The sequence below is a fragment of the Meleagris gallopavo genome, chromosome 16, assembly GCF_905368555.1.
Source record: "Meleagris gallopavo chromosome 16, MGAL_WU_HG_1.1, whole genome shotgun sequence".
Taxonomy (NCBI): Eukaryota; Metazoa; Chordata; class Aves; order Galliformes; family Phasianidae; genus Meleagris; species Meleagris gallopavo.
Genome location: NC_139419.1, coordinates 15,017,458 through 15,042,266, shown reverse-complemented (window position 1 = coordinate 15,042,266; position 24,809 = coordinate 15,017,458). Strand labels below are relative to the sequence as shown.

The 24,809-nt window shown below is 42.1% G+C and overlaps 1 protein-coding gene across 11 annotated transcripts in view; it reads left to right on the top strand.

Annotated features, from left to right (window-relative positions):
• Positions 1-24,809, top strand: part of DNAH3 (dynein axonemal heavy chain 3) — a 64,291-nt gene that overhangs the window by 2,100 nt on the left and 37,382 nt on the right. For 5 of the 11 annotated variants that reach the window (XM_085237673.1, XM_085237672.1, XM_085237677.1 and 2 more), the window contains 22 exons: positions 321-413; positions 1,321-1,422; positions 3,987-4,218; positions 5,573-5,642; positions 7,131-7,317; positions 8,172-8,361; positions 9,993-10,188; positions 11,103-11,228; positions 12,725-12,920; positions 14,079-14,258; positions 14,447-14,583; positions 14,747-14,852; positions 15,856-16,034; positions 17,912-18,096; positions 18,737-18,860; positions 19,182-19,335; positions 20,918-21,062; positions 21,298-21,509; positions 21,775-21,866; positions 22,247-22,361; positions 23,285-23,401; positions 24,446-24,625. In XM_085237673.1, coding sequence (XP_085093799.1) covers positions 396-413; positions 1,321-1,422; positions 3,987-4,218; positions 5,573-5,642; positions 7,131-7,317; positions 8,172-8,361; positions 9,993-10,188; positions 11,103-11,228; positions 12,725-12,920; positions 14,079-14,258; positions 14,447-14,583; positions 14,747-14,852; positions 15,856-16,034; positions 17,912-18,096; positions 18,737-18,860; positions 19,182-19,335; positions 20,918-21,062; positions 21,298-21,509; positions 21,775-21,866; positions 22,247-22,361; positions 23,285-23,401; positions 24,446-24,625 — 3,243 coding nt within the window. In that variant the 5' untranslated portion in view covers positions 321-395. Of the gene's footprint in view, positions 1-320; positions 414-1,320; positions 1,423-3,986; positions 4,219-5,572; positions 5,643-7,130; positions 7,318-8,171; positions 8,362-9,992; positions 10,189-11,102; positions 11,229-11,289; positions 11,714-12,724; positions 12,921-14,078; positions 14,259-14,446; positions 14,584-14,746; positions 14,853-15,855; positions 16,035-17,911; positions 18,125-18,176; positions 18,335-18,736; positions 18,861-19,181; positions 19,336-20,917; positions 21,063-21,297; positions 21,510-21,774; positions 21,867-22,246; positions 22,362-23,284; positions 23,402-24,445; positions 24,626-24,809 lie in introns of those variants that run through there. The other 6 variants (XM_085237675.1, XM_010719934.4, XM_085237674.1 and 3 more) reach the window with 6 other exon arrangements.

Genomic DNA, 24,809 nt, shown 5'->3' with positions numbered 1-24,809 from the left:
CGTGGTGGAAACGTCTGCTGTAAGCCGGCGTTAGGGCCCTGGAGTCACTGGTGCCGTGGAAAAGATGGAGCGGTGGGGAGGAGCCTGGGTTTGGGGAGGTGGAGGCGGGGAGTAGGCGTGAAAATCTGGCCCGACAGGTGGCTGGAGAGAGTTAGAAAGCTTAAGGTGAAAAGTGAGCTTGAGGAGGACAAGAAGGGAAAGACAGCGTGTGGTCTGGGAGGAGAGGGGGTGGGGAACAGTGTTGTTGGGTGGGAGGCTGATTGCTTTGACATCTTTTGTTCCCAGAAGGGTCCTCTTGGTTTTTTTTTGTTTGTTTTCAGTGCATGTACTGATCTGAGGAGGAGGAGGACCAAAAAATTCTCAGGAACCGAAGCAGAGATGAAAGACAAAGCAGAATGAAGCCAACGCAGAGGGTGAGTTCTTTCTGCAGGGGCTATGGACAATTCATATGATTTTCAAATTGGCTGTTACTTGTGGCTGGTGGTACGTCATTGAGAAGGACTGTTTGAAGACGCTTGTTGCATGTTCTTTAGACAGTAACCTCTATAATATATATAATATAATAAAAGTAACCCAAGGGCTGTGTTACAATGAGCAGTGGTTTTCTTATGAACCCTTATATCTTCATGAATGAACAACTCTCCCAGCAAACTGCTCAGCTCATTCTCATCCAAAGGCCCAATACTTTTGTCATTAATCAAGAAAAACTCATGCTGCCTTTAGGGAGATACACCTGGTAACGTCTTGATTCTGGGTGTCTGTGTATGGGCACACAGTGGGTACCAGGGGGGTCGGTCAGATCAGACCTTTCCCAAAATGATATTGAGGAGGGCACAGTTTTGTCTATTTGAATGCCAGGTTTGGGCAGCCAGGATTCCCAGGCCTATATGAAAACTGCCCCTTGCTCTAATCATGTATTTGAAGTTACGTGTAAATCATGTGTAATTCTTTTGTACATAATTGTGCAGGGTAATGACTTGGTGTTTTATGGCAATTTAATGCGCTGGCATTCTGATACCAGGTGCTTTCACCTTTTTTTTTCTGGTAATCTCACTGCATATTTGGGAATTTGTTTCTTGTGGATCTCCTGAGAAAATATAGTTTAGGAAGATGAGAAGGACTGGAGGTGACTGCTTATACTAAAGAAAAATGCTGTTCAGAAATACCTGACAACACCATAGGACTGAATAATTTTGAGGAAATATCGTTAGAAGAACCTTCTGTGATGCCCTGGAAGGGAATGCGTCATTTTGAATAACTCTTTTTCAAAACAGCATAATTCATAAGTATCTTCAGAAGGTCTTTGTCATTTCTCTGCAGTTGCAAAAGGACTCAGTGTGCGACAGGAGCCGTGTGGGGCACTTATCTGAGGTGCCCCCCATCCCCGCTTCTGCTGCAGCTGCACCTTCCAAGTTGCACGAGGTGGGTGTTCTCCTGTCAGGGTAAATGTTGAGTTACGTGTGCTAAAATGATTTTAGGCTCTGTGTGTTACCAGGCTGTGGGCACATCATGAGTAAAGGGCAGGGAAAAGTAAATAAATACTAATTTTAAGTAGTGAGCAGATGGTTGGGTATCTTATTAGTGCTGCTCTTAGTTAGAGGAGTGTTGTTACATCTTCTATTATTATTTGGTTACTAAACCAGTTAAAATCAGTTCATTACATATATGGTTCATTATTATTTGTGGCTGAATTTTTGGATTAAAAATATTTTCCTTCCAGACAGATTGTGATTTATTTACTTTATCTGGCTACATAAGTACTTCATAGCAGTGCACAAAAAAACCTGAATCCAAATGATGGGCCAGAAACAGCTGAGAGCTTGGCAATTGCAGCACAGGTCTGAATAGGCTGGTACAGCTGCACAAATAAATCCCATGTGCCAGCATTTAGTGGGAGGAGGAAGAGAGGGCAGGCATCTCCTGCCATGAGCAGCCTCACAGTTCCCCATCTGCCTCATTTGTGTCCGCACTTCGTTTCCCCAATGGCGTCTCTTAAAAGATATCTTAATATCTTAAATATCTTAAAAGATATTGTTTGTGAAGAAATTGGAGTGTATTCTGCTGTGTCATTTTGCACTTCATTTGAAATTTGAAAATTTTAACTGCAAGATATATTCTAATTTTTTACAAAAGGTAAAATAATTAAATGAAATGTTGCATATACTTTTTTAATTGTCATCCAGAAACCAATTAGACGTGCTAGGGATGTGTCGAGGTTTATACAAGATGGTTTAGCCACTGACATTTGTGTCCCATAGGCAATACACTTTTGCCAGGTGACTTTTTCTCGTCTCCAGAGGGCAGATTTTCTCCTGGTGGATGCTTTGTCCAAGCAGTTGCCTTCAGTAGACCACTGGCAGAATTTTGCATCCAGCAGTTCTGTGTAGTGGGGAAGAAATAATGCAGTTTTGAAAGCAGACCTCACTGAGAGAAGAGCTGAGAATTCAGAGTTCGTGTTGAATTCAGTTCCTAAGGATAGCTGGGGACTTTCCTGGAACATCTCCACATCTGTGAATTAGTTTTAATTTTTGTATCAGATCATCCCCCCCCAAATTGTACTTCAGGGACCTACTCACCTGTCTTGTGTGTGCAGTGGAAGAAATGGAGCTGGAAAGATTGTGTGAGTTCACAAAAGCTGATGTAAGGAATATGGTTGCAGCAGTGGTGTGGCTGCCTCTGTCTCTGCTGGCATGGTCAGCCTCCTTAGTTAGAACAAAAGTGCAAGGCAGGAGTAATGATCTTGCATTATCAGATATTCCAGATTGACAAACTACCATAGCTGTTCTCACTAAACCTCATCACAGATTGGAAAATATTGATGTATTTGCAAGCTGCATCTGTAGGTGAAGTGGAAACCAGCTGTTTTGTGCTGGTCCTCTCAGAGGTCACAAAATGCTAAAATAAGCTAAACTGCAGCTTCTAAACAAAAGGCAAGGGAGACAAGGGAACCAAAGGAGAGATGTCATTAACGTATTTAGAAGGTTTTTTGAGAAACATGTGAAACTGATTACGGAAATGCTGTGTTGTGAAGAGATAAAAATGGGCAGTAGAGGTATGGCTGTGTATTCCAACTAAGTAAAAAAGCATTAAACCAGATGTAATATGGAAACAGAAGCTAAAAATGAGTTTAGAAGAATGAGTTTAGGAGCCATGATGTTGTCTATGTAGATTGCTCTGGAAAAAAAATGCCTCTTTATTTCCATGGAAGAGACAACAGATAGGAGCACAATTACACCATTTGATAGAGCAAATTCTTACCTACAAAGCACTGCTTTTCAGCACAGTCATCACCATTACTGTGCATTTCCACCAGCAGTGAGCAAGAGCTGCATGCTGCACTCGTACAGATCTGCACCAGCAGAGGTGTACATTCATTGTTCTGTCTTATGTACCCCCTGAGTGTGTATCTTCACTAAAAATAACTTCAGTCCCACATTCTTTATGCCTGTGACTCTTGTTCAAATTCTAACCTAAACTGATGAAGAGCCAATCCATTGATAGTAATTGACTTGTGAAGGAACATGGAGTGAGCAGATGGAAGAAATCTACTACAAATCCTGTATTGATGTGGGGGAGAAAGATGAGAATAAAATTTTTTATTTGTGTTATTATTCCACTATTGCAAGTATTGAGTGTAGGCAGGTAGTTAACAAAGGCTGGAGAAATAGGAATTTCCTCAGTGTAAGCAAACATAAGGAGAAGGAGAAGATGGGGAGGGAGAGGGTGCTAGCTAGATCCTGATGCTTTTGTTCGTCTGTTTTGAGGGGGGGCAGGGCATGATTGCTCCCACTAGAGTTGTGTAAAATTACTCCTTTCTATGAGTGGAGCATTGGGATGTAAAATAAATTAGTCTTCAAATTACTCTGAGTCAGACTTGTGTATTTGCCTGTAGTGCTAATTGGTCTGCTGCCCTGTTCTAGCACTGAGAAGAAGTAAAATCACTGTGCTGTGTCTAACTATGGCTTTTCTTACCCCTCCCATTTCAGCTTGTTCTTAAGAGCAGATGCTATCCTCGTTTGATGCAAGAAGCATCATGGACTTTGGCAGCTCCATTCAAAGAGCAGAGTTACCACCGAAGCCCCAGTGACTCCATAGCTAATAACTACACTCCTACTGCACGGGACTTAAAGCTGAAAAATCTTCACATATTGAAGTCCTCTTCGATGACGAGGACATCACCAGGTCCAGCAGGGCAGGAAGCAGTCACACCATGTATCCGTATTTGAATCTGTCTATGGGCTTAGCCTTGTTTGTTGTGTTTGTTGTCTTTTCATGCATTATCTGGCAAAGTGACTCTTCCCTGATAAGTGCTTACAAGTGTGTTACCTCGGGGTCAGGACAGACAAGTTTCCAAAAGCACGCATAACTTTACTAAAGGTAAGGCCAGTTTGTGGTCAATTTGTGAGGTTCATCCTTCCAAATAGTCACGTGCAGTTATTTGGAGGAAGTTGTGTGCAGCGTGGAAAGTGAAGGTGATACAACTCAGCTCTGATTATTGTCAGAAGTAAAAATGGGTACCAGCAGCACAGCACAGAAACAGGTTCAGTGTGCAGACATGCACTTCTGCTGTGCTCGTGTTCACAGGGAACGGGCATCAGTCATCCTCTGAGCATCAGCTCCAGTAACCTTGCTTAATTCACTTCTCATGCCTCAACCTTGCAGCTGATGTGTTAGCAACCTGTGCACACATACAATTCCTACAGTATGAAATAAATCGTGCTGCTGATTCAAAAAATATTGTGATGTAATGCCAATAAGGATATTAAGAATTGCTTCTGCTGTTTAAGTTTACCTATATATGTATCTATATAGCAAAAACATTGCTCAGATGTTATCTCACTCATTGCAAGTAATAAATTAACTCAATTACTTAGTGTGTTAAGTAAAAAATTAGCTCAATTACTTAGTCTGTTAATTGAAGAACTAAGAACTCAGGTTTCTTTCATTATTATCTAGTTAGAAGCCCCCTGTCTGAGCAGTGACACATCCATAAAGCGCTGTTTCCTACACAACGTTTGTAACGCACACGTGTCCTACGTGGCTGCTTTGCTCCTCCAAAGTTGTAAGAACTGTTTATTTTCCCTGGGGTAGATGGTGTGTAATAGATTCAATATCCACTTATTTCCCTGTGCATCGTGTAAGAAGTGATTATTTTGTTTCATTAGGTGTCTTTACAGTTTCTTAGTTATACACCTGGTTCTTCTACTCCGTGTGCTTCTGTGGTATGTGAATGGGATGTGGGGGCAGGTCACAGTATTGGAGAAAATTTGTGATGTATTTATTTATGGTTTAAAGTCCCATCTGTTTGTACACCTGGTAAGAATTTGCACTTCTCCCATTTTTTTACATGTAATAGATTTGGTGGAACAATATATCTTATTGAACTGCTTTAAAATTCAAAAGCGAGTGCAGCAGGGCAGAAAAGATGGTCTGTGCAGAGGGTTGGGACAGCACTGACATTGCAGGACTGAGCCCTGGCCCTCAGCAAGGTTCTGTGCCACGTGGTTAGCTTTGATTCAGATCAGCGTTTGAAAATATGTACGTATGTCATTTTCTTAACTGGTGCTCAAAGCTCTAAAAGAATTGGCACCTTCCAGGAAGAGGCTCGAAACTGCTCCAAGAAGTCCACGTGGTTCTGATAGGTAATGTTCTGTAGCGATGTAACAACACACAGAATCACAGCTATTTGTCTTATTGAGTTGTGCTTTGATTTTCTTTTGACTTGGAGGATGTGATGTGCTTCCAAGCATGAGATGTTAAGTCTCTTCAAAAGGTATGTGTATCATCTTGACATTCTCCTGTGTTCTAAGCCAGCATCGTTCACTTCTTAGTGGCAGAGTACATTCAAGTCATGGGCGTGCTGACAGTGCCCTCCTTTCACAGTTACTGACTTGAGAATCCCGAATTTAGGTGGTGGAGATACAGCTCCCAGCTGTGCTGTGAGCCTTTAAATGCTTCAAATGCTCCTGGAGTTGTGTCAAATTGAGCATTCTACTCTAGTGAGTATTTCTTTTTACCTTGTTGTTGTTGTTGCTTGTCTTCCTCTGAAAAACAGGGAGAAATAGTCCTCTCTGGCATTGCTCTGGTCATTGGTCTGTGTTAAGGTAAGGTGGGGATCTGTGCCATAAGAACGATACAGGGGGATTAACATTCTGTTCAACTAAGAGCTTGATAATGTGCAGTAAGCCAGGTCTGCAGCAGCAGGCTGAGTGCTGCTCATCCTGGGCAATGCAGGCAGGATCCCAGTGGAGAGCACTGTGTAGTCCTGGCAGCGAGGGCTGCAGTGTAACATACGAGGGCTGCTCCGAAAGTAATGCCTTCTCTTTCGTTACACTGCCCCGCGCTGTCAGAGGCAGATGTTAGTGGGATGGCAGCAGAGGTTGAACCTTCCCACCAACACTCCGTTACATTTTATTGTCTTAATGGCACCCGCTGACATTCATCAATGCCTGTGAACATTTATGGAGACCCAGCAGTGGCTGCTGGCACAGCGAGGGGTCGGTGCTGCATTTCAGCAGTGGTGACAGCAACTGTGGTTCACCTCTGCTGCTGCAGATCTGTACGAGCACGACATGGAGCTCTTGTTCATTGCTGGTGAAGATGCAGAGCTGGTGGTGGTGACTGCACTGAAAAACAGTATTTTGTGGCTGAGAATTTGCTCTACCAAATGGTGTTATTGTGCTCTTTGTATCTATTGTCATTTCCATGGAAATAAAGAGAGACATTACTTCTGGAGTGACCCACCTATATTTGCAAATGAGACTATTTGAACTTTGGCTGAGATTGTTAAGATTTTGGAAAGAGAATCACCTGAAAGTGGGTGAGAGCTTGGGCATAGTAGCTATTACTGTGAGGAGATCTGGCTCTGGTAGAATTGCTTGCAAGATGTTGCCCATCTCAGCAGTACTGCATAGCTGGGAAGTTTACATGATTAGTTAAAGTGGCAGCTGGTTTTCTCTCTGTTAAAGTAAATTGCTATCTTCAACAATTTTACGGAGTTTCTCTTATGAATCATTGAAGCACTTCATCATAGGCCGTATTTGTCCTTAGAGCAGAGGGGTGTAGTCTGTCCACGTTGATTTGAGTATCCACTGAAGCTTCCTTGCTCACAAAGCTGTGTTTTGTTTCAGAAGTACCCCGGCATTACGCACTTTGGATCTCGTTTCCCTGCGTGCAGCTGCTCATAGGCCAGAGTTAGATGCTACACGTTACACAGAAGATCAACCACTGACTCCAGAAGAGCAGTTTGTTGTCATGCACTCACATGAGGAGGAGATGGATAAGCGAGAAATGCCACCTTCAGGAAACGATATGGAGGTATTTACTGTTCATTTCCATTTGGAAAGCAGTAGCAGCAGTGCATTGTCGGCATTACATCTGTAAACTCTTTGCTTAAATGGAGCTGAGAAGAGGACAACTGAGGTTTAGGAGATGCAAATAGGAATATCTAGCAAACTGCTGTTAAATTTTGCTTCCATTCGTACTTGCTTCTCAGTTTGCTTTCTATATAATGATTTTGCAAATAAAACTGTCTTCCCAAATTTGTAACCTCACACATTGGTGGCTTCTACTTCAGAGGTGGGAAATTTAGTGTGTTGCACTAAATTTCAAAACAGATATAAGTGTGATCACAAGTGTGTCAGACATTTAAAGAGAATTGGGAGATAGGCACAGCTACAACTCATGATGTTACCTTTTGGTTGCAGAAAAGATTCAAGTAATAGAAAAAACCCAAATGATTTTGAAGTAATCATAGTAATCATAGCAATGAGGGGAGAACTCGCTGTGGCCTTCCAGTATTTGAAGGGAGTGTATAAAAAGGGGGGGGATACGACTGTTTACATGGGTGGATGGTGATAGGACAAGGCGAATGGTTTAAACTGAGACAGGGGAGGTTTAGGTTGGACATTAGGAGGAAGTTTTTCCCCCAGAGGGTGGTGAGGCACTGGAACAGGTTGCCAAGGAGGCTGTGGATGCCCCATCCCTGCAGGCATGCAAGGCCAGGCTGGATGTGGCTCTGGGCAGCCTGGGCTGCTGGTTGGTGACCTGCACAGAGCAGGGGTTGGAGCCAGATGAGCCTTTTAACCCAGGCCATGCTATGGTTCTGTGGTAATTCACTGTCTGCTGGACACTCCCTACACAGGTGTAATATTTTAAATGTTGTTTTGCAGCGGTATTGGCACTACGTGCACAGCGCCGTGCAGGAGGACGTGTTGGCACCTCAGGATGAGGAAGTGATGAATGTAATTTTACAGCACATTCCATCTTGTATTCTTGCTAACCCCTATCTGGAGAATTCGCTTGTGAGTTTAAAAGAAGAGGTTAAGGAAGACTATTGTATCAGCCTGATGAAAGCCATTGGTAAGACTTGTAATCTCACAGTGATTGAGCATATGTAAACTGTTGCACTTGGAAAGCAGATCTGCTTTCTGTTCTTAGCACTGGTGGAGGGTTCTGTCAGGGTCAGCAGAACTGCAGTGGATGGTGGATGGCAGAATGTCAGCATTCTTCCTAAAGTTCCATATTGAACAAACACCTGTGTATTCAACCTCTGCCAAGGAGGTGATTTTGTGAGTCAGACTTTATATGCTCTTGTTGTGCACATATATCCATTTGCTTTCCATACCACACTCCAGGAGTTTTGGAGCCTATTAGGGACCTTGATACAAACACAATATAGCAGCAATGACTCCAGAGATATTCGGTGTGCTTTTTGGGAGTGCATATAGAGGGGCAGGAGGGGCAGAGCTGTTCATTCCAAGTGCAGGGGAACTGCAAAAGGAGGTGATGTCAATGCAGAAAATGGGAAATCTGTGCCTGTCCTCCTTCACGGGACGCAGGCTGATGGGAAGGCAGACTTGGGTGTATCAGTGGTCACAGAGTGCTCACCAGTGTGAGCAGAACAAAGAGAGCCAGTCCCTGATGGGGGTCTTGGTGATAAAGGGTTGCTTCTCGTTCTATTTTGTGTAGTGTGAGTTATACCTATAACAAGGGTTTATTTTCTATAAAATGGCAGTAGGTAAGAATCAGTTTTAGTTTTTAGCAAATCAGAGAACTGTTTTACAAATGAAATGTGTTTTCTCAGAACTTGTACCTGGGAATTGAGCAGTGCCTACTCCATCAGCTGACAGCAGCCCTTGGTGTGCAGCACTGTGTGCAGCTGCAGTTGCTTTCTGACTTCTGCAGAAGCCATGTTATAAGGCATGGCATTTATTTCCACTTGTGTTACAGTGAACACAAAGCCATCCTCTTTAAACACAGATGCCACATTTGGCAGCATTCAGCTTTCCCACTTTGAATTTTTTAAAATCTGTTGATCATCAAGTATTTGTAGTCTCCTTTTCACATGGAAAAGGAGCGTGGAAAGGAGAGACTGCTCGGTTTTCACTCTGCTTTCTCCACTCTCCAATATCCAAGTAACCTTTAATTTGCTTTTCTTTGTTGGTATAGTCTCAGTGTTTGTGGTTCCCATATATGGGAGAGCTCAGTGTGTAACTCAGGTTTTGTAGACGTTCTTGGGGCCGGCAGTACGGAGCTCTGTCCTCTGGGAGAGAACACACATCAGCCTTTTGTGTGCCACACTCTTCCTAGATGCAATGAGGGCTTCATGCAATAATTTCTGCATTCACAAACATTTAAGAAGCTTTCTAAAAATCCTGCTTGGAAGGGAGATATTTCCACCCTCAGTTTGTGGACCAGGGAGGAACTGAAGCACCCATTACTCACCTTGGGAGGACAGGATGAAAAGCTGTTTCTACACCTCCTGATTTTAGAGCCACGACCAGACCCTGTTTTATTTTTCCAAAATAACTTTATGTGTATGTTGGTAACTTGATTATTGTGCTGTATTTCACTGAGAAAAACTTAGAAGGAGCGGCAGTGCAAATTTTAAATGAAGAATTCCATGCTCTATGTGAACTACAGAAGACTGTGTTTTCATACGCATGACCGTGTGTGCAGTCTCACCGCAATATGTATCTGATTTATTCTAGTCGATTACGTCCTGATGGATCCAGCTGAGAGAGAGAGACTGCTGATTGGAAGTACCCCGCGCCCTTTTCCCCTGAGAGTCATCCGGGCACCCGTCCCATGGCACAGCTCTTACAAAGAAGCAAAAAGCTGGAATGAAAGCAATCTCTTTGTTGTGAATCCGCTGATGCACACTTTACATCAGCTTTGGCTTTCTGAGTAAGAAATCGCAATTAAAAGTATGTTCGAACTGTATGGCTTTGTTAGAGAGTGCATCTGCTGGCTGATGCTGCAGAGCTCTGAGCGGGGGGAAGTGGAGGGAGAATGACAAAATCTGTTCTGTTTTCTAAAGATTGTTTCATTTTCAGAGCCTGCAGGAATCTCAGCCACGGAATGGTTGTTTCCTGCAGAGTCTGACTGTGAGTGAGGAATGTGGACTCAGTGCTATGAAAAGATCATCCCCTTTGTTAAATGGTGTTATCCCAAATTCACTTTGGGATAAGACTTGATGCTCAGTGAAATAGTAATGTAGAATTCTCATTGTTATTGCTGAAATTAACAGAAGAAAAGCTTTTGCCTCTGCTAAAACTGAGTCTGTTTCAGTTGGAAGTTGCTCTGGGGACTCTGTGGCATGTTTTCATGGGGAATTAAATATGGTGTTTAGTAACCCTAGTTACTAGTAACCTTTTACCATTTAAACATTGATGAAATGTAGTTGTTTTTTTTTCTCCTAGAAGGTACCCAGGTAGGTGCTTTTTACTATTACTGTGGGGCAGAAGCAGGAGCTGTCATTCTGGGTGCCCTTACTGTCTGGATTCACTAATAAACCTACAAAAAATACAAGAAATATTCTGACCATTTTATCAAAAATTAACGTAAGTTGAAATCTGCGAAATGCCAAATGAAATTTGTGAAGCTCTTTACATTTGCTAACTGCAAAGGACAGTTGAGCGAACAACCAAGCAAAAACTGTTTAAATGCACTTGCTGGACCAGTTGGCAGTGATGTGACTTGCATAAGCAAAGAGGTATATTTGTGTTTGTAAGTTCATTCAGGACCTGACTGTGTATCACTGTGGGTTTTTGCTTGTTTAAACCAAGGTCCTTGAAGTGCCTGCTGTTTGCTCTCCATAGGTACAGCTGCCTGAGGTTTGTTCGCACTGAGGAGATCCGTGGAGGAGAGCTGCCGCTGCTGCCTGCCGGCTTTGTGGGCGCCGTTCGCAGGCACTGTGTGGAAGCTCGTGATGTTCTCCTGAACAAGTCAGTGCCACCCGTCGTGACAGTGGGAGATGGGTATCTTAGGGTCTGACCTACGGCAAGAACTGCACATCTCAGTTTTATTTTCTGGCATGAAGTAGCAGTAAATTTGCTCGTATATAGAAGTGTTAGAGTTCTGATTTAGCTAATGTAAGCTAAGAGAACACGATTACATTTCAGTTTCTACTCCTATGGATTTCATTTGCAAGATGAAGATCCGTAGTTAGGTATGTGTTACAGGTCCTCACCAGGTAAAATGAAGTACAAAATTCTCACTGACTGCAGCAGTAAGCAGCCATTCCCATTCTGATCCAGGCCACACTGCTGTCAGTGGAAAACTCCCTTTGTTTGCAGGTACACTCACCTGTAAGTCCCTGTATGCTGAGACATCTCTGAAGAGGAAAGAAATATGGAAGCAGAGAAGTAACCTTGGTGTTAGGCAGGTGGCACTGATGGCCTCAGGAAGTTTTCGGACTGTCTGTTCTCTGGTTAGTTAAGTGGAACCACACAAAACCATAGGCCCATTCACTGTTATCTGTGAGAAAGTGAGTGGTCCGACCAATTAATATTTCAGAGCGTTAGACATGCGGAATGTTGTTGAACAGTGTATTTTGAGGGTTGGATTTATTTTTCAGCTTTGTAGCCATTTTACAGTGTATAATTGTAATTGACTTTCTTATTTATTTCAATACATTTGGAATGAATGTGGAAGCCTTTGGATTGTAAGCGTTTCCCCAAAGATGTGAATGTTTGCCCAATCTGACATTAACCTGGGACGTTTTGTTTTGGTGTGAACCTGTAGATATCAGTTAACTCACGCTGTTTACAAAGGAAACAAAGAAAAGAACTCCGTGGTTAGATGTGTTTCCTTTTAAAAGCTGTCTCTAGCTTCAGCTCACTGAGAATCCTCATTAAGCCGTATCTGTTTCCAAGGGGTGGCTGAGATGGCAGTGGTTCCAGAGACAGGCACCTGAACCAAAGGGAAAAATGAACGATAGAGAAAAGCATCTGGATGCTGAAAGAGCAATTGGAACCATGAGGGTGCTCACAGCAGAGCAAATGGGAATAAACTGACACTAGGTAGCTGGAAACTAGAAGGAAGGAAGGCTAAATCTGCCCCCTGTCTGCAGGAGTTGTGACCAGAAATGTGGCCTTTTCAGTGTGGAAATCAGTCATTTAAAAAGGTGTCTGGCGCTGGTAGGTGACTGTGTTCTGTCATCAGGATCTCAAGGCTCCCATTTAATGCTGATAATTTGTCACCAGTGTTTCACATCCATTTAAAATAGTCTTAGGGACCCATGCTAACAAGTATCTTTACCTTAAAAGATGGTGTTTCTCCAAGTGGAGGCAGATGCAGTTTAGTCTGACAGCTTGTTATCAATTCTTTGCTTGCTTTTTGGATTGTGCATATTCTTTGGGTGATTTCCAGCTTAGATTTCATTACAAGGAGCAAAGGAAGCCTGAGAAGCTTTTAAAAACTTTGCCTTGTTTTCTTTTAGGTGGATCCCAACTTGTGCATCCATTTTACGTGATGAGAAAAGGAAGTGGCTTCATTTTGCTCCTGGAAATGACAGTGATTCACCCCAGCAAATCGAGAGCTACTTCAGCTCTGTGGCGAGTCTCATGTCGTTACAGCTCCGTCAGATGGTTGTTAGCTCTTTGGAGGACCTTCTTAGGTTTTTTATGATGCACGAGGTATGTGCCACGAGGTGTATCTCTGCTCACTGTTTCCAGGGTTATGGGGGGATGGTAATTCATGCAGTCACGAAACGTAATACTCTTTGAGGGCTGAAATACTCCAGATAGCTTTAGCCTTACTGGAATAGGGCTGAGCCCTTCGGATCACCATTCCTACTCAGTGGATTTTTTTCAAGGGTGAAGAACTATTTACTCAGATAATGATTTTGCAGGCCTGGGTTATAATTAACTGGAAGAGTTTTCGACTCCATCATGAGAGGATGTGCTATTTTTTAATGGCATTTTTCAGTTTTATTTGCCTTGACCTTAACCTGGCCAAACTGTTCTTATGAAAGCACTCAAATAACCCTCTTTCACATTAGACGTGTGCAGCTGTATGTAATCCTTTGCAGAGAGAACTTGTGTATGGTGTCCTGTCTATACCAGATGGGTGCCCCATATTATTTCAAGCAATGTGTTTAATTATGAAAATGAACTGCAAGAGATTCTGTGATCTTTTGGCTACCATAGAGTTGTCTCATAGTGGAAGTGAGTTTATTAAATATCAGGTCACACAGAATACCTGCTGTGATAAGGCGGGAGCCATAATGAGTATGGCAGCTGAAATGCTGTGTGGCAGGCAGAGGTCAGACATGATGGGCCATGGCAGGCTCACCTTGTGTCCGGCTGCTGCTGCTTTTTGTTTGGTGGCTTGAAATTCTTACAGCTTCCACATTACCATTCTAAATGTGGGTTAGCATTTTGTTACTGTAAAAGCAATTTGGAGGTAGGGCAGTTCTTATTAACCATCAAGACAATTAAAGCAAGCAAAAAAACCCTACAGAATCTTGTATTTGATGCTGGGCTTTATTTCTGATAATGATTTTTTCTTTGCTTTGGGTTTTAGTTCTGCGTGGCAATTAGTGCTTCTGTTACGTAGTAAAGACTGAGGGAATTAGGCTTAGCCCCAGCTTCCTAATTCCGTGTCTTACAGATTCCTTTAGGAGTTGGCATCTAAACATCTTGTATGTTGGTGCAGCAGTGTTCTGATTAAGAGCTGGTGAAGAAAATCCCATCGGTGCTCTGTAGTTAAGAGTGGGTACATGGGTTACATTTAAATGACTACAGTTATAATTGATTTATTTGGCATGTTCAATTTCCATTCTTTTCCCCAAGGATGGGAGTGATTTTTCAGAACCCTATCAAGAAATGCAGTTCTTTTTGCCTCAAATACTGATAGTCAAACTGAGTGTGGAAGAACCCAAGATTATCTTTGAGCCACCTTTGAAAGGATGTTGGGATTTCATCAGTCTGTGCTTCAGGGAGATCCTACAAAGTGCGGAGGGACTTCCAAAGGTACTGCACAGATTGCAGCTCCGTATAAAATACAACATGAATTAAAAACACGTGGTATAAAATGTTACCTATGAGGCAGAAAACTCTCATATACACTGTACCAGTGAGAGTCACATACAAGGAACTGCATTTTGTGTTATAGAAGATACTGTAAATGCTCTCACATCACTTGCAGTGATTCCTTTTAGGTAGAGAGAATTCTCTTTCCACAACTACAAAGAAATGACCTCACTCTCAGTACAGTCAAACCAGACGAACCGTTGTTTGCAGAGTATATAAACAAACTTGAAGAGATCTTTGAGAGCAACATGCTTGGTCCACAGAGGTAAGTTTTGTCTTTGACTCTTTTGCCCTTCTCATTCTCACATTCCTAAAAACACTGATCTATTTGACTCAAACATTAAACAATTTGAGCCAATTTGTTTCTTGCTATAACAGATCTTCACATTGGAAGCTCGTCTTTGTTTTTGTCATCTTCTGTGTTTAAGGTACTTAAACATATACAGGAAATACAACCATCTTTTGAACAACAGTGCACAGCAAGACGTTACGGATTTCTTGAATGGAAGTCCATCCTTAGGAGCTTTAAGAGAGGTAATACATAACTGACAACCGCTGTGCGTTCATACAGCACCTCACACCTGTAGGTCACTCCAAAAGTAGTGCCTCCTCTTTATTCCCATGGAAACTACAACAGAGACAAAGAGCACAGTAATGCTATTTGATAGAGCAAGTTTTCAGCTACAAAACACTGCTTTTCAACAGTCACCACATTTGCTGTGCATTTTCACCAGCGATGAACAAGAGCTGTGTACTGTGCTCGTGAAGATCTGCCCCAATGTCACTGTCACCACTGCTGAGATGCAGCACCCACCTCTCACTGTGCCAACACCCACTGCTGGGTCTCCATAAACATTCATAATTGTTGATGAACAGCAGGGAGTACCATTTTTTATTCATGGAGGAATTCAGTGACTCCCCTTTGCTTCATCTGCACTTCCACATCAGACGCCATTCTCTTGGAGTGCCCCGTTCTGTCAGGTCTGTCGCGCAGCAATAAAAAGTAATGGAGCGTTGGTGGGAAGGTTCATGCTGCCATCTCACCAACATCTGCCTCTGTCAGCATCGGCCGTCACATTAAAACAGGAGGCATTACTTCTGGAGCAGCCATCATACATTGCCATTCTGAAGAGTTTGAATTCAGATGGTTTGTTTTACCCTTGGGAACACCTGGGAATCCATCTCCCTTACTCCATAGGGCTGCTATGCTGAAGAATAGTTCTCTCTGGCCTTCTTCTCTGGGTTTTGTTGGATGCCAGGCAAAGGCTGTCCGGAGTACCTGGTGAATCTGGGTCTTGCTGGTCTGTTGGCTGTCTTGTCGTTAGCCCTGCCCACTTTCTTTGCTGCGTTTGTGAGTTAACCTCTGCCCGAATACTTCCTGAGGTAGTATTCATCTTCTGGTGTTCCTTAATGTGCCATTCTCCTGTGCGAAGATTTCAACCCCGTTTCCTTGTTGGGAATTAATTAGCTGTTGTTTAGCATCTTTCGTCTATAAGCTTGAAGGACAAACATCGAATCTATTATTTTCCATTGTTAGAAGATTGACAGCTTCACAGAACTGAAAAGAGAGATCGCTTCCATGCGTGTCACTGTCCCTCTGGCCATGTTCTGCCTGGATGCTGCACAGCTGAACGAGGAACTCTGCATTCGGACTCAAAGTCTTAGAGATGCACTGATTGAATTTGAGGTGATGGAAAACAGGGAGTTAAATAAAAGGTACGTGTTGTTAATATGTGTGATTGTTGCTTTCTGTGTGCACTGCTGCTGTGTATCTGTGTCTGAGATAGCCGCGTTCACCAGCTGCCTCTTCTACCAGCACCAGGCGTGTGCAGGGAAGTACCCCAAAGTGAGTGTGCAAAAGGAACAGAATGCTTTCCCTGCTGGCACCCAGCTAAAGCAGAGTGCAGAATGCAGTCTGTAGATCAGCTTCTCTTGTATCTGACTTTTTTTTTTTCCCCTAGGGAAGCAGTGGTTCTGATTACATACTTGTGGCAAATTTAACAATAGTACATTTTTAAAAAATTAAAATGAGGATATAATTTGACTTTATTGTGATGGGATAATCATGGATCTCTGAAATTAAAAAAAAAAAAAAAAAATTACCATCAGGGAAAGAATTCTTTCACAGTCAATAGAGACAGACAGTAGCTGTTTTGTTTCTGTTTTAAAGGAAAGGTTCACCTCACTTACTGTTGGAAATATCCAAGTCATTTATCAGGACGGTATCTCTGATGAAGCAGGTTCTATTCGCAATTGCAATGGCGGGCCTCCTGCAAGCAGGAGAGCACCCAGAAAACAGCGTTACATCTTTTATTCCCTACTGCCCGATGCTTATCCCGTTCTCCCCTAGTTCCTCATTGGCTGAGTACTGCAGGTTCACAATCTTCTCAACGCTTCACTAAACATGCAAACACTGGACAAACATAAATCTTCGCTGGCTAAGCGTAAATCTCTATTTAATTAGTTAACTTCTAACCCTTATTCCACACTTGATCATTGTTTTGTGGATATCTGCTTGTCCTCCCCTCCACAGAGATAAGCTCGGAAGGAGGACGGAGGGCAGTATCTTGATGCCTGCCTGTCACCGCCCAACCTTCTCACGGAGTGAGGCAGTCCGGCCTTGTGTAGAGGCCCTGGCTTCTTTGATGTCTGTTAAATCTGTTTTTCTTTTGCTGGGAGTTTCTTATCCTAACAGAACAACCCTACAGTATGTTTTCTAATCCCTAACACTATACCCACATCGTCTGGAACATTTAACAACTATTGCAGTTTTGCAAGAAAGAATTAATCACATAATTCAGTAATAATGTTTCTAAAACATGCTACTAACATACACAGTATTTCTACTTCTGAGATCAACTACTAAGGATAAGTTACAGAATACAAATGCATTATGTTCTACTCCTTCAAACCAATTGCTGTTCTTAACATCAAATGCAGAAGCAACATTCCATTCCCACATTACCCAAAAAGCATCTCCTGGTGGAGACCAACTGTTCTTGATGGGGCCTCTCCGTCTGCACTGACAGGGGCTCATCTAGGCCATGAGCTTGTTTGGGAGGCCTGGGCTGCTTTAGTGGGACTGATCTCAGTACAGAGCAGGAGTCTGGGACAATGACATTTATTGCTCTAACAAAGAGGGAAAACAACAGGATTTGTCCTGTTTTCCATTCCAGTGTAAAAGGAGTTTTTTAAAGTTGATTTTTAATAATCTTTTACTTTGTTTCATGCCGTACATCTGATCTTATTTTTGTGGAGTGGTTATGTGAGCTTTTGCTTACTGCATTCAAACATTTATTTCTGCCACAAGTCAGGTCTTGAAAAAGTAAATTCTAAACTTGTGGGAAATAAACTGTTGTTGTTCTGCTGTTGTTAAATTGGACCCAATTTAATGATTGCTTTATTATGTATCAGTTCCTACACAGCAGAAGACTGATTTTGCAGGGTAAAATATAATCCTTAATAAATGTATCTCTGTTGTGTGTATTCATCTGAATAATTGATGTTTAAAGGACAAACTTCGCGAGCAGAATCTTACATCTCTTCACTTACAGGTGCAGTTATAAGCCTGTTTGTTGTTTTTCTTCTTGTAGGATTTGTGGTGAATATAATTTAATTGCAAACAGAATGAGCAAGCTGCCTCTGAACACGGCAGAGCTGGTGGAATTGGACGCCTACTTAAAGAAATCCAGTCGAATCACTGCTTCCAAACTGAGGCAGGATGTCTGTGAAGCCGCCCGCAGACTGCAGTTCCTTATGGACTATGCTGACCTTTCTGGTTTGTCTCCACATAAGAACATTCATAGGTAGATCCTGGGCTCTGCGTGGATGAATGGTTCATCTTCTAGAATGAAGATGAAGGACGGCTCACTGCAAGCTTCCTGAGTCCTGAGTCCAGTGAATGGAGGGTGCTAAGCAAACAGAAATGTGAAGATAGAAATGTCAACCTGCCGTAGTTACGATGCTATAGCTCTTGTGAATCAGTCAGCATTTACATATTCTGGAATAATAATGATGTAAACATTGTTTTATCCGCTTTATGGTGGTGTAATCTACATATTTAGTTTGGAATAATCTGTCACTTTACGTAGTTGGTCTCAAATATCGTTTAACAGAATATGTATTCTGGCAAGCTCTTCTCAGTGATTTCTCTGTCTAGTTAATGTCTAGAAGTTTACCTTCTTCACTTGATTTTAGAGTTTTGCTATCAGACTAACCTGTTTTAGCAAAAAGTTCATTATACAGCAAAGATAATTCAGCCAGCAGCTCGAAAAAATGCATAGGAGGTTCATTCCTAACTCACTTATTCCTGAATGCAATCTTGTCTTCTTCTGCTTCTACTTCTCAGTCTGTTAAGTCATTGCTTAAAAGGTAGATTCTTCAAGACGTCTATATATATATATATTTTCTCCTTTTAGGTTATGACATACACCTGAATAGCATGGTTCTCCATTGGCCCAATCAGATAGAAGTGATGTTTGAAAACTGTGGAGATGAGCTGAGCAGCAGGAGGGAGCACGCAGAGCTGGTTTTGCTGGAAAGGTATGTTGTGAAGATGTTTTATTTCATTGGATATTTCTAAAGGAAAAGAACACCTCGTTATCAGTAGAAGAGAGAGAATTACAAATAAATACGACTTGGAGGGCAGCTGAGAAAATAAGAGAGAAACCTCCTTGAAAATATGATGGACATTTTTGAGAAAATGTTGGTCAGGATAAATGAGAACATATTTTAAAAGGTCTGAAAGGAGAAATGAAGGAATAGTTGAGTCCTGTTACATCTGTCATTGTAGTTCATAAAATAGCTGAAACCTAAAAAAGAGCAGAACAGAGCACCACCTCACCTCAGCTGTCTTTACCTCAGGTGTTCGCAGTTCGATGAAACACTTGAAGGTTATAACAGAGAAATAGAAAGCTACAAGAAGCAAGAAGTCATGACCATAGAGGAGATGAGGAGCAACGCTGAGAAACTGAAGGAGCTAAATAAGAATCTAGATGAAGCAGTGGCTGAACTCGAGGTTAGTGGTTTTTTTGTGTCAGCTATGGGGTGGGTTTCAGTGTCACAGGGTGAACAAATGCTTTTCAGGGCTCTGGGCACACACTGTCAAGCAGGCTTAATGATTCCCAAATTCAGGAACGTGTGGCTGCTATCTTCTTATCCCCACAGTACGACTGCTGAGTTGAAAAATGTGTTTTTTGGGGAGGAGAAATATTTATTAAAGTTCTTTAAATGGAATAACTGTAATTGCAAGCAGTCAGCAGCAGCAGGTTGCTGTCCATGAGAAACAGTTCTTCGGACAGAGGTGGCAGGATGCTGGGGAGGCAGGTGCCATTTTTCCTGAGTTGTGCTATTGGAACTGTGTCTAAGTCTCTCTGCTTATTCTCTAATTAAAACCAAATGTTTTAATTAGAGAATGTCCAGCTCCTTGTATCATTTCTAGAAGTGCCAATGGGCATTAATTAATATTAATATTAATATTTAATGTGTGTATTATAGCACAGACAGGAAAGTTTTCAGGTGATAGAAGAAAGCTGAATACCAAGATTCCTAGATTCTATTAGAGCTCTCCAGCCAGTATAGTGTGGTTCTGGGCTGAGCAGTTTCTTGGTTGTGTCTCTATTGGGATCTAAGAGTGGTTACCTCTGAAAGTCTCACAGGTATTGTGAGGCTTTATTGATAATCTAAACAACAGCAAGATGAAATTTCTGCATATACGGAGCCTTAAGGATCAAACGTTTAATGAAGTTCTGCTCAAAAGAGAAGATTGGACCAACGAAATCAGCATGAGATTTAGATAAATTGCTCCAATCCTTGTGTATCTACTGTTGTAATCTGACTTGAAGGCAGCCAGTGCATCCAGCTGTGTGAGTGAGCAGCACTGCTGCGTTGTAGGCAGAGCAGAGTAAATTATTGTGCTGGTGCAGTTCGTTACTGCGTGCTCATAGTGAGGGATGCATCCACACAGTGTAAGTGACATTGAGCAAATCTTGATCAATCTTGATGTTTCTCTGCCTCCAGCTCAGATTGAATGACTGCATGTATTAGAAGAGGTCTGTTGGTGTACAAACACAGACTTTGGATTCGATCTGAATTCAGGCAGTGTTGTGCTTCCCTTCCCTACCTGTAAAATGAAGAAGGCAGTGATTTTCTCTAAATCTTTGCATGTTCATTTACACTGCAGGCAATTTTGGACAAAGACAGTATTTTATTATCAGTAGATTCAGCAATTAATGATTTGTTTGGTTGGAGTTCCCAAATGTTTCTGTGATAGAAGCTCAAAGCAAGTAATTCCAAGTGAAGACAATTCCTATGTGACTTAAGTGTTTCAGGGTGCCTTGGAAGCTCGTGAGACACAGCATTACTGCCCATCGTGGTGTTATCTAGCAAACAGTTATTTCAGTAGTAAAAGATACCAACAGTGAACAAAGGGAGTTTACAAGAATGCATTTGCCTAAAAGCCATGGGCGTAAGTCTGCGTATGTGTCTGGTTTTGGCATGTAAAAAATTATAACCAAAATTAACTATTAGCAAGTTTTTTTTTTTTTTTTAAATTGAAATAAGACTTTTAATTATTAATGTTATTATTATTTTAATTAAAGGCAATAAATAAAGAAGAGGAGTTACTTGAGCGGGAGAAGAGTTACTTTCCTTTACTGCAGATTATATTCACAAAGAAGCAGCCCATTGAGCAGCTCTGGATAACAGCGTATGATTTTCATACCAAGTCTGAAGAGTGGATGCACGGTGAGGCACTGATGAGATGTGTCGTTTAGTTAGTTAGGCAGAGGCTGGAAGGGTTGCCTGGTTGTTGTGAAATAACAGTTCTGAAGAGAGAAGCGTTGGAATCCAGCACCAAAACAAAACTGTAGGTGTGGACTTTGCAGTGATATTAAATAAACAAAACCTGAGTGATTTCCAGAGGGAAGATACAATCCACCCTGAATTGCTCATTCTGTTCTCTTTATGTTGCTGCATTCAGGATTTCTCCAGAAATTGAATGCTGATAAAATTACTGAAGAAATTGGCAATATGTGGAGAACGATGTACAAGCTCAGCAAGAGTTTCCCAGACCTGGCTGGGCCGAGGCGGTTAGCAGAAAGCACAAAATACAAACTCGACAAGTTTAAGCAGCATCTTCCTGTCCTGTCCCTTGCCTGCAATCGTGGAATGAAGGAGAGGCACTGGGAGCAGGTATGGCAGGCCCGTAACCGGGGTGCACTGCTGCACGTGCTGGGGACAGTTCTGTGTGCCACCATAAGAAGATCTGTGTTCTGGTGCTGTGTAGATCAGGTTCTGAAATTTCCAATGGCTCAGATCTGAGCTCTTCTGAAGTAATTTTTGGCAGAAAATGGAATGGGTCGGTTATATGAGCACTGCTCAGCATTTATTTCTTGCTGTTTGATAAATCTGTTACAAGTGTACCTCCTGGTAATAGGTATTCTTACTTCATTTTCAGATTAGTGAAATTGTGGGATGTGAAGTCAGACCCAATGAAAGTACTACCCTTCTAAACATGCTGGAACTGGGACTCTCAAAATACATTGATCAGTAAGAAGCTTACTCTGTTTTTTTTTTGTTTCTTCTTTTTACAATCACTATTTCATATGCTGGATAACAAATTCTAGTTTTAATCTTTTTACATGTTAAGAACTTCCGTATTTTCACAGCTGTATTTTAACAAAGCCTGATGGAGCTGTCAGATGTCTTTGTGGAACAACAAAAAATGGTCATATTCCCAAAGCACATAATTTCTGCATTCAGAATTTTCTGTCTGTATTTGTATCTAAATTAATACTAATTTCTCTACCTGGTGAGCTTGGAAGCACATACATATTCCCCAAAATGAGAATCTGTGTGAGAATCCATGTAAAAATTAGCAGCTCTTCGGTTGCAAAAGCATTTCAGAGTTACGTTTCATTTCAACTTAGGCTGGAACCCATCGGAGCAGCTGCAAGTAAGGAGTATTCTTTAGAGAAATCAATAGAGAAAATGAAATCAGAGTGGATCAGCGTGCACTTCAGTCTGGTGAAATACAGAGACACTGTGAGTAAATGTGAACTCTACATATGCATTGTTGAAAATAATTATTTTCATTTTCAGTATTAGAGGAAGCCACTGTTGTTTCATGGTGGCATGGTGGAAAGCAGTGTCATACCCAGGGCCCGGGCAAATATATCTATTACTACATATTCTTCTCTTTAGACCTTCGTGTCTGGGAACATTTGTGATCTCAACATGTTCATCCATAGAAATAGGTGAGACTGAGAGCTTCTGCAGTTTTGTATGGAAAGGTGAACAATGGTGAAATGTCTCACTTGCCCAGAAGACAGAGGAAATCGTGTACTGTGGAGAAGAGAAGGCTCCAGGGGGACCTTACAGCCCTTCCAGGACCTGAAGGGCCTACAGAAAAGCTGGGAAGGGACTTTTTGTAAGAACATGATGCAACAGGACAAGGGGAAATGGCTTTAAACTGGAAGAGCGTAGATTTAGACTAGGTATCAGGAAGAAATTCTTCACTGTGAGGCTGTGGGACACTGGCACAGGCTGCCTGGTGAGGCTGTGGATGCCCCCTGCCTGGAAGTGCTCGAGGCCAGGCTGGATGGGGCTGTGAGCAACCTGGGCTATGGGAGGTGTCCCTGCATATAGCAGGGGGTTGGGACGAGATGGTCTCAAAGCTGCCTTCCAACCCAAACCGTCCTATGATTCTGTGGAAAGGTGGTTATTAACCACTAGCATCCCTGGCCAGCTTCCCACTTGCAACACTAGTGTATCCCTTGACCTTTGAAATAGTCATGCACAGTAGAGAGACTGTATCTGCAGATGTGTTTTGGGCTTGCTCAGTGCCTTGCTGCTTTCCTGCCTTCAGCCATCAGAGAACAGGGTGGCAGGAAGCTGAGGGAGCATGACGTTGAGAAGCCATGAAAAGGAGCAACTGCAGTTTACCTTAAAATATGATGTATTTGCAGAACAACAGCATCCTGTCAGCAGTTGATGACATCCAGCTTTTACTGGATGATCACATTGTTAAGACTCAAACGATGTGTGGCTCTCCCTTCATCAAACCAATGGAAACCGAATGCCGGGTAAGAAAAAGCTGATTTGGTTGAGCTTGTGTGTCTCTCATGATGTGGTTTCTCTAATGCTTTCATGTGTTTTCTATAGTTTGATAGTTTGAACTGTTTCAAGGGATCACACGTTCATATTTTTCTCCAAGAGCTTTGAATTGATGGTATCCAGACAAAGGTGTGCAAAGCTCGCTTTACAGCTAAAGCAAATGTAGCTGCTGATCCCAGCAGTTCTCCCCACCACTCGCTGTAAAAAGTGGTAGTAGAGAAGTGTGCCTATTGTTTAGAAGGAATATTCATATATTTTTAAAAAAATAACGCTGATGCTTTGCTCTTGTAGCTGGCCTGGCACAGCTTTTGGATGCTTGCTGCAAACTTGATCCAAAATTAGTTCCCAGCTGGAGAGCAAAGGCTCAGAAAGAAAAATCAGTGGTTTTTGCTGTTGAACACCTTGTAAGCCTCTGTAGGCTTCTCCACAAACCTCTGCCAGTACAAAAGTTGCGAACTGTGAAGCCTTGTACAAATACTTGAGAAGCTTCTCGCTCCTTTGGCCTGCATGTTTATTTTGCAGGTGTGAGTGCTTCATTAAGACATACGGTGTCCTCTCACTTGATTGCTAGCTGCAGATCCCCGTCAGCCAAATAACTCCTGTGAGGAGAATCACCTTGAAGAAAGCTGGAAGCATGAGCTGTAGTCTTGTATTCCTTCAGATCTGAGTTGGAGAACTGTTTTATGACCTAATCAGTTAATTTAAAGAGAACCAGATGCAGAATGCACTTCTGAACTGTTGTTAAATGAGAAGTCCTTCATCAAGTAAACTGTCTGTGGGATTAAGGCATGCATTAATGGTGCAGTATCACTCTTGTGGTGTTTAGGCTTTTTTCATAGGGTTCTTTCCAGCTTGTCAGAGGAAACTCTTCCAGTGGTATTTTTCCAAATAAAAAGCCACGGGAATGCAGTGCTGCATTACATTAGTAATGTCTTCTACTGTCACTCTTCTAATCAATCTACATGTTCAAGTGGCTGCTCATTAGTCTTACATATTAAATGTTTTCAATGCAGGCTTGGGAAGCGAAGCTGACTTTAATGCAGAACATCATAGATAGCTGGTTGAAATGTCAGGCAACATGGTTGTATTTGGAACCAATTTTTAGTTCAGAAGATATTATAGCTCAAATGCCAGAAGAGGGCAGAAAGTTTGGTATTGTGGATGCATACTGGAAGGACATCATGGCACAAGTGGTAAGTGCTAACATTTAGAGCATGTACTGTTATGTATATCCAGTGGCATCGTTATTGCTGCTGAGAAGATGGACTTGCTGGTTTTCAGAGCTAGCTGTTTGTATTTAAGTCACAAGAAGATCTGAAATCTGGTGTTGTAGTAAAAGGGCTTTGAGATTTCTCTAGAGGATGGATGCTGTGGGGG